Source organism: Hypanus sabinus, chromosome 3 (genome assembly GCF_030144855.1).
Source record: "Hypanus sabinus isolate sHypSab1 chromosome 3, sHypSab1.hap1, whole genome shotgun sequence".
NCBI classification, from domain to species: Eukaryota; Metazoa; Chordata; class Chondrichthyes; order Myliobatiformes; family Dasyatidae; genus Hypanus; species Hypanus sabinus.
In genome coordinates, this window is record NC_082708.1 from 143,492,166 (window position 1) to 143,501,547 (window position 9,382).

At 39.6% G+C, this 9,382-nt stretch overlaps 1 protein-coding gene across 1 annotated transcript; it reads right to left on the reverse strand.

Annotated features, from left to right (window-relative positions):
• Positions 1 to 6,159: 6,159 nt before the first annotated feature.
• On the reverse strand, positions 6,160 to 7,538 carry msx1a (muscle segment homeobox 1a). Its single transcript, XM_059963392.1, has 2 exons — positions 6,996 to 7,538; positions 6,160 to 6,775 (listed from the first exon to the last, which is right to left on the reverse strand). The coding sequence occupies exons 1-2, from the start codon at positions 7,450 to 7,452 to the stop codon at positions 6,351 to 6,353; spliced, it is 882 nt and encodes a 293-aa protein (XP_059819375.1). The 5' UTR covers positions 7,453 to 7,538; the 3' UTR covers positions 6,160 to 6,350.
• Between the last annotated feature and the right edge of the window lie 1,844 nt (positions 7,539 to 9,382).

The window sequence follows — 9,382 nt, forward strand, 5'->3', positions numbered from 1 at the left end:
TTGCTTCATGACCACATGGGTTTCCTCTGTGTGTTCTGGTTTTCTCTCATGGTCCAGTAAGTTAATTGGCATTGTAAATGATCCTTTGATGAGGCTAGTGTAAAATAGATGGGTACCTGGGTACAGCTCATTGGGTTAGAAGGGACAGTTCCACGATTATTTCTCTAAATAAATATACTCAGGTGCTTCATAGATCAATTGACCCTAAAAAAAACACAGAAACTATTTTATGGCAAAGAGAACTCATAATAGTTCTTTGTACCCAAAATGTTGTCAATATATAGCCTTTGCTCATTGCATTAAACTGCACAAGTGTCTCCCCCACCACCACCACTGGGCTTCATGGCAGAACAAATATAATTCATGTGTAGAAATGATGACTGCCATTACAACAGACTGCAAATTTTTGACAATATGAAATGCTGATATTTTCTTCACCCAATAGGTTCAGAAATGTCTAGGCAAGATATGAACCAAATCTGCCCCGTATACCCTCTGGAGAGGCAGTGTATGATTTGTACATCATAGAAAGTCTTGTCCAGTCTAAACAAAGGTTTACAATTAGGTACAAGTCTCAGCCCAATGGAGAGTTGTAAAAAAAATCTGTAGCCAACCAATAGTTTTTTTTAAATCATGCCAATGCAAAGATCAATGCAACAGATCCTAAAACAAAATAATTTCTGATAAAAGATTAGCTTTAGTCTATGGATTAATTTTCACTATTATTTTGCCTTTAACCCTACTCCAGAATAATACATAAAATACCAGTGCAACCAAATTTCTGTTGTTCAGTGTATGTATGAATGAGTTCCAATTTCTCCAACATGAATAATGTATTGTATGTTTAATATGGTGTAGTTAGAAAGACATATTAATTTACATCGTATTTATATATGCATATAACTTGTGTGACAAAGTATTTTAATTATGGCATATAGACACATATTTTTAAAGGTGGGTTTATACATGTAAGTACTGTATTTACTAGGCTTTGATTAATCCGTTTTTATAAAACAGGAATTTTTGTAAACATAACTGTTTAGGGGTATATATTTAAAACAACACAATTAAAACATTTGCTTGCTGTTTAAAATATTGCTCTGTGATGACTAGCTCTTTAAAGTCTTGGCTAGCTTCAAATAGTTTAGCAGTACCCACACGTGGGCCAGTTACGAACATATGAAATACATTTTTGAATGTCTTTGCGATAAAGTGAGTAATTTATTGAACCTGAGCGCGGTATTTCCGAATAGGTGTTAACCTTAAACAACCCAGTGTTTGAGGAAAGCAAAAGCACTTAATCCAGTACTTTTGCGCGAAAAATTGACACATTCTCTCAACTGACTGCAGAGGGTGCAAGAAGCCTCTAAACATAATCCGAGCAACATGAAAAATGTTGAACATTTACAGTACTTTATATTTGAAAGTTTCCAAAGTCTGCATATACGTTTATGGCATCAACAGTTCCACATATACAACGGAATATATGTGGCTTTTATTTGAGTAGTTATTCCTTTTGGTTTAATGTCCTTTTGATGCCTTTCAACATCATTCAACAATGGACAGAGAAAATATTATCTAAACGAACTTAACAATTGGCTATCACAATTTCCAACATGCTTAAGAAATGAAAAATAACCAGAGTGAAATCGTTGTGTCTAATAGTAAATTGTGGGAAGAATAAAAGGCCAAAAAGACTATGGAGAACATTATGTTCCAGTTGTATGTAAACACTGACAAAATGCTGGTGGAGCGCAGCAGGCCAGGCAGCATCTATAGGGAGAAGCACTGTCGTCGTTTGGGCCGAGACCTTTTTCACGAAGGGTCTCGGCCTAAAACGTGGACAGCGCTTCTCCGTATAGATGCTGCCTGGCCCACTGCGCTCCACCAGCATTTTGTGTGTGCTGCTTGAATTTCCAGCATCTGCAGATTTCCTCGTGTATGTAAACACTTCTTGGTCTATCTACATGTTAAACAGATGACGCTAGGATCCCTAAAGTCGCATAGACTTTCAGACAATACAAAGACCGATCACAAGAACATGTAACTTTAAAAAAAATACGCTTTCGAACGTATTATTCAGAAAAAATTAAACTATGTATTTCCTATCTGACATGAGGAAGCTTCTCCCTTTCTCTCTCTCTCTCTGATTATACGGGCTTTGCTCGCGTTTACTGTGGTGCAATAAATGACACACAAAATAAACTTCGTTATGGCTTATTTGACATGGACCAAATTTACAAGGTAATATGACACGTTACATAAATCTACAGGAAACTTGAGTAGAATTTGGTAAAAGTCTACTTTGCAAGAAAAAGAAAATTGCAATGGTACTAGTAACAGTTCACAGCTGTATTTTACATCTGCTTCGAACAATAAAAAGGTATTAATTAAAAATACCAGGCTTCATAGATAACTGGCGTTGTTGTCAGATCTCAATTTTTTTCTCAAAAACTAGAATTACCATCCTAATGTCATTTAATAATACCATTATATAAACGTAACATGAAACAGTTAAACTCGACTATTTCAAAAAAGCTGCCCCACCTAACCTTATGATCACGTTGCATATATTAATATTTGTAATTCGAATTTTTAAATAGTGCGGTGTGCATGAATATCTTATTCTTATCAAAATTCTTATTCCCAAGCCATTGGTGATATTTTATTTTTAGAAGTTATATACTCCTAAACTCAGTGGTCAATATTGAAATGTTTACATCGCCCTACCACTTATTAATAATTAGTTAAATTAAATAAGCATAAATTGATATTGTAAACACTTGGGTTCTGATTGGATTAGATGTTGCCAGTGTCAATGTTTCCATCACTAGTGTCTAGAGAGATTTGTCTTTTTAATTTATAGGTCTAATTTTAAATTGAGTTTCTAGAAACTTTAGGACCGAACCCTAAGTATTCAGAATGTCCATTCTAAGAAAGACGTGTATATTTGTTTGCGTAAGTTCGGAACCTAAGGGTGCTTTTAACGAAGATGCCAGCAAATCGAGAGCGAGAGTGGAAAAGTCACAGAATCAGTGCGGGTTCGCTCTGTGCTCGAATGATTTTAAATACACTTCAAGGAATGCTTAAGCAAACAAGATTCGCACAATCTTTCTCGCACTTTATTCATCAAATGCATTACCACAAATACCCGTTTAACCCACGAAACAGAATTGATCGCTGATCAAATATTTACGTTTTTATATTGATGTACTATAGTCATATTTTGTTAGGACTCGTAATTACTTTCTAAACCGAACCTATTACTAGATCTGTTCATGAATTTATCTCATATCTCCAAGTTTGGAATACGTGGGATGTTCAGCAAATTATGATAGAACACGTTCCTGAGCCACACGTATCAAGGCGAATAAAACTGGCGATATTTATCCTACATCGGGTCTGAAGTCATCTTTAAGATTTTGTGCCACCACTACAATAATGGTTGGGAATGAGCTATGCGAGATGAGCAATGAACGGCGCAGGCACTTGTTGCTCGAGGATTCAACTGAACAATCCTTGTTGTGACTTCCTTCTAATTAAATTCTACCGCTTTCTTTCTTCGCTCTTCAAGTCTCTATTACCAATTACATTTTAGTAGCGTGTGGAAAGGAAATTGATGTGAAGCTGGCGTAAGTTTTAAATATATATAAAACACATTTCCGAAAACAAGAGTCGGTTGTTGTGATTGGGAACGTGCTTGGGTTGAAAGAAATAAAATCAATTGTTTCTCCATCGATCAAAACATAAGAGATTGATCTTACCTCCACCTGGCCTTTGTAGTTTGATTAAGTATGTCTGCCCTTTGAATTCATGGGCTACAAAAGCCTCTTGGCCTCGCTCAGACAACAGCGCGTTAACCCTTTAATCGCTGGTCTGTCCTGAGAGGTGGCTTGACATAATGACGACAAGACCTGGGAATGTACATGAAATGGCCTTAAAAATAAAATAAACGAAAATTAAAATTTGAAATACAGTCAGCCATACCTGGCAAACTAAATGGGCTTTGAATAAGTTTGACAACTCTTTTGGAAGACTCTAATATTTTGCTTTAAAGTTAAATTAATGTATCGAAGTTAATGGCATTTTACAAAATTGGGTTCAGTTACTGAGAGTAAAGTATTTGCTGGGCGAACTGGTTAATGGCTATCTGAGTGAGTTTAAAAAATATTATTAAATGTCTGTTGGCTAGGCTGGTTGGCGCCACCACACTTTTGTTTAAGGGAAACACGGAATCTCACTTCCAACTACCCGTTGCGATACTTAAATGAAAAAAATGTTTTTGTTTTCTGTTTAACCCCAGGCAGGAGACAGACATAAAAGAACGATGCCCTCATGAAGAGGACCGGCAAATCTCTCGCCTTTTGTGTGAATTTTCTTTTCAGTCGGAGCGCTCATCCGTATGATTCCGAACTTATTGTCATTACTTATTTATTAATTGTTGGCATATGGGGTGTAATTGAGCGAAGTGACTAGCCCTAGGGGTAAAAAGTGAAGTCTGAGCGATAATGTCACATTTTCCTCCGCGATCCTACAGGCATCTGTCCATGATTGAGAGCCGCGGAGAACTTTCTAAATGGAATATTGACATCAAAAGGAATGTCGGGAAAGACTAAAGGGTTGCCCGATTGGCGCGGAGCTGCACAGGGACTCGACGTGTGTCCGTCACCTCCACCACTATTGATGTTTTATATTAAAAAAACGGCGGGGGCGATCGACACGGAGTTCACTGCCTCAGTAACCCGTGAAAAATAGGTTCCTAAACAATAACTGGGACCTCTGTTTGAGGTCATGCTCTTGATTTTTGCCCCTTGAAGTAAAGAAGGAAGTTTTCAAGATTCTGTTTTGCATTGTAATACTCAATAATTCCAAACAGAGCCCTCATATGCTCTAGCGAGGACCTGAACCAAGATCTGTTGAAACTTTTATAAGTCTACTTCATTGTTACGAATGCACTCGAAGTAAATTCAATTGTATAATCAAGGCTGCTTCATATTTAAAAACGGAAATAATCCCGCAGTCGCAGGATTTCATTAAATCCCATTACTTGCGATCGGAAATGATGACAGAAATGTAAAGGAAATGCCGCTGAGCCTCTGGTACAGGGAGAAAAGTCATTCCAATTTTAGGAATGATAAAGGGTTCCGCTTTGCCCCCCAGCCACAGTCAAACTGGAGCCACGGTGCGCCTGCAGAAGACTTTTCCCCCTCATTACAGCAATTATTTGCCAATGACTTCCCTCAGCTAGAGTGGAAAGAAAGACAAAGATTAAAGATTAAGCCACGAGACTCAGTGGAAAGGGTCAAAAGTAACAAAAAAAAGTCCTGGTCACTTTATTTCCTCGGGGGAAAGACGAAAATAGAAAGAGGTGGGGGCGAGTAACTGGTGGACTCTTAGATAGCTACAATACCGGAAGATAAAGGTTGCTCATTTCGGAGGGTGGAGGGAACTTTTGTTTCTTTGCATGAACGATCACTGACTAGGAAACATCATGCTTTAGCGTAAACGGTCGATGAAAAGCTCATGGGTGAAGGAAAGACTCCCTCCCCCTATTCAATTGAGAATTAAACTTGACTAGGTTGACGGCTTGTCACTATAAAACAAACATTTAAACTCTACACAAAACCGCTTCTACATGGAGAATTAAAATAATTTAGTCATCCCATACTAAAAACGATATTCGCTTACGTTTTCCTAAAGTCCAAAAAAGTTTCATCTTTGTTAAACAGTGGTCCGTCGGAGCATCATTTTGCCAGCTCAAATAATCCAAAAAAAATCTTCCAATTTATTTCACTTCCTCGCAAATTGATAACAGGAGTTTGTGCATGGTGTAACAGCACAAAACATTCAAAAATGCTGCAAAACAACTTTTAAAGCCAGCTGTTTTGAACAAAGCTGCGAATCGATTGGACTTGAAACTGGTGGGGCTAAATAAATGTTGCTGCATTTAAGTCAAATGCAAAGGTTTAGAAAGCATCGTTACTAGATTTGCCAGAACTACTCGCTTTTGGGGTAGGAACATGAATGCAAACAGAGATAATGGTCTTCCGATAACCAATAGCTGATTTACTTCATAGTTAGAAATAATTGTTGGATAAACTACCTCTTAGACTGAAGCATCCCAAACTTAATTTCAAAGAAAACGCTATCACCTGAAGCTACTTGAAACACTTACATTTATTTAACAAATATATGCATAATATAAATGATAAACTTCAAATATACAGTATATTACATAGTACACAACTCCCTCCCAGAGAGGAATCATTGCAAGTTGAACGGGGGAAGAGGAGTCCAATCGGTTGTGCACATGCGTGCGTATGTTAACAAGTCCCTTCGCTCGATTCCGTTCAGGCTAAATGGTACATGCTGTATCCAACGTGAGCAGCATATAGTCCGACTGGCGATACTGGTAGAGTGGGTCTGTGAAAGTGGTGGGAAGCTCCATACAAAGATGTTGCGGGGACCGGCGTACCGATAGGAAAACTAATTCCAAAAGCCGGTGGTAGCATGGGCTTGGCTGCCATTTTCAGTTTTTCCAGCTCGGCCTCTTGCAGTCGTTTGGCTTTCGCCCTGCGATTCTGAAACCAGATTTTCACCTGTGTCTCTGTTAAGTTAAGTGAGCTGGAAAACTCTGCTCTCTCGGCGATGGACAAGTACTGTTTTTGGCGGAACTTGCGCTCCAGGGCCAGTAACTGCGAGGTGGTGAATGGAGTCCTGGGTTTGCGGTTGGTTTTGTGCTTTCTGAGGGTGCAAGTAGGAGGACTCATTCTCCCTAAAATAAATACAAACACCCGTTAATTAAGATGCATCCTCTCTCCCCGCCAAAAGTAGATCTTAACGACCGCAACTAAGTAACAGTCCCGAAAATTTTAAGAACAAAAGAGTGAAGCGTTTAAACTATTAAATCTATTCAGTAGCCTGGCATTGTCGAAATTCGCAGTTACTGCTTGCCGCATACACAAGGATAATATCAAGTCAGGTTTCTCACTTACTGGGAGGGGGAGAGAACCGCGAGTCTTGTATCCAAGGCGTCCGTTCTTGTCGGTCGCTACTCTCCGACTTGACAAGTGCGTCTTCAGATAGTTTTAACAGTCCTTCCACCGTGTAGGAAGTGTTCGCCGGTAGAGAAGTAGGTAACGTCTCCTGAGCCGGTAAACCGGTGGCTCGAGGGCTCAGGCTCTGCGAGGGGCCAACAAGCGGTGCGTCCGAAGTAGAGCTGTCCCGGCTGGGTTTCCTGTCAGACATAAGCGCCTCCACGCTAAATGGGAGAAGCGCAGGAGGGGCTTTGGGTCTGTCCATCTCTTCGTCCACCGCTAATTTCACAGCGCTCTGTATCCCTTTACTCAAAGAACGGGGTTCTTCGTTCTTAACGCCGCCAGTTGTCACTTGCAAAGCACTCATGACAGAACAAGGGGCCATATAGAGTCGATCCCTTTTCAAATGTTGCATTAAAAAGAAAAACAAAACACACAATTACAAACGCCCTGATCGCGCTGGGCCTGCCCGTACTCCGCGATTCTCAAAACATTGCCAGCTTCCTGATGCCACTCGGAGCCGGGCGTTAAGAAGAGAGACTTTGTAGGATGCTATCCAATCAGCACCTTCATGGGTGGAGCAGACATCTGCCATTGGATGCCTCAACCTGCCCGCCATCAATAATCTTTCGAAATAAATTAGCACTTAATCTGATTGGCCACTTGCTGGGAAGAGTTTATTGATAGCTCCGGGCTCTAATCTCATATAAACACAAGTGCCCGGCGAGCAATTTAAGGGTAATTATCTGGTTGGGGGGAAGGCACGGTGACAGCGAGTTCAATTTCCCTTTTAACTGGAGCCATGCAATAAGGGGTGGGGTAGTTACAGAAGATGGTGGTGAGATCAGTTTGTACTGAAATTAGTGAAGAAATACATCGGAATTTCATTTTAAAAGAAAATGCATACTGGTCTTTGCATTTTTCTGCACTGGAGATATTATATCTTTGGTTCTCCGAGTGTCATCAACGATTGCTAATTGTGAGTCTCGGCAATCTGTCACGATTAGTCTGTGCCTTTAATAGGCAGACAAGTTATGTTATTTTTAGGCGCCAGCGGCGGCGCGATCAAAGGGAGCAACTTCAGGGAGAGTATTCAGAAGTTGCTCGGCATCAAGAGAACAGCCCGCCCTAGCCCGAAGACATCAGGCCATTGAGTTTGAAAGTGATGGCTCTTAGGCGATCGCACGCCACTTTTTGAGGAGTTTGGAGAGTAAATTCCTTGTTAATATTAAAAACGTACTTTATCCCCCGGGCCTCCGGCAGAGTTTAGCCAGTAATGACAGGTTTATGTCCTGAAATTTATTTTGGTCATATATGTATATAAATAATATATAAAGCTTTGTGATTGATAACTAACATATATAATAACTTACCAAAAAAAGACCAACTTGAAAAATATTGTTAGAACTGTTCCCTCTTTATTGCCTGATAAATGTTACAGTTCCTTCCTCGGCGTGACTTAAGCACGTCGCCAGCAATCTTACCACGGTCGGCTAAAGAAATGCATAGCCACTTCCTCCTGAGAACTCGAGCGAAGAAATACCTGACATGTGGCTATAAGGAATGGTTATTTGGCATGAGGGTCAATCTTCTTTATGAGTAACTGCGGTGGGCAGTGCCGCTGGATAACAATATTGCGCCCCTAACAAAGCATCTAATGTAATGAACCTGACAAGCTTAGAGCCCCTTCTTTTTTTAATCTTAATTAGGACGCAACAAATAGCTTTGTTTGCTGAACAGAAGAAACTGGGAATCGCCGAAAGAATTTTCGTTTGTCGTTATTAATTTGTGAATAGCAAAGGAATCATTCCTCGTGAAAACGAATCCTGTCTATATTGTTTCCTCCCTACCGGGACAACGAACCAAGACCATCATCCTCCGGGAGCTATATAGTACCAGCTGGAAATGCCGAAGTGCTATGTCCGGCAGATATAAAGAACAGTACTATGCTTACTGTTCTTAACTAGAAATTTGCTAAATATACATTGTTACATCTTAGATGATTTGATAGCGATATCTTCAACAGTTTGTTTACGATATCTTCAACAGACTTTGGCTGATTTTTAAGAACCACTTTAATGGATGTTTTTTTTCATAAAGTGCAAGATTCCTTGGTCAATAAGGTGTGACAGTGTCACAAGACTATACAGCCTAAAAAAGGAATGAAAATGTGGTAAGAATATTTAGCCAGTTGCCTGGATATTTTAAATCCAAAATATCACAGGTCAACCAAAAGAACATTGTCTGGTTAAACTGGCTCGAGCCTTTGGAGTTCTGATCCGTGAAAGGAATGCAATATTTCAAGTCCTGCAAATTAATTTGATCGCGAAATTATGATGTACTTG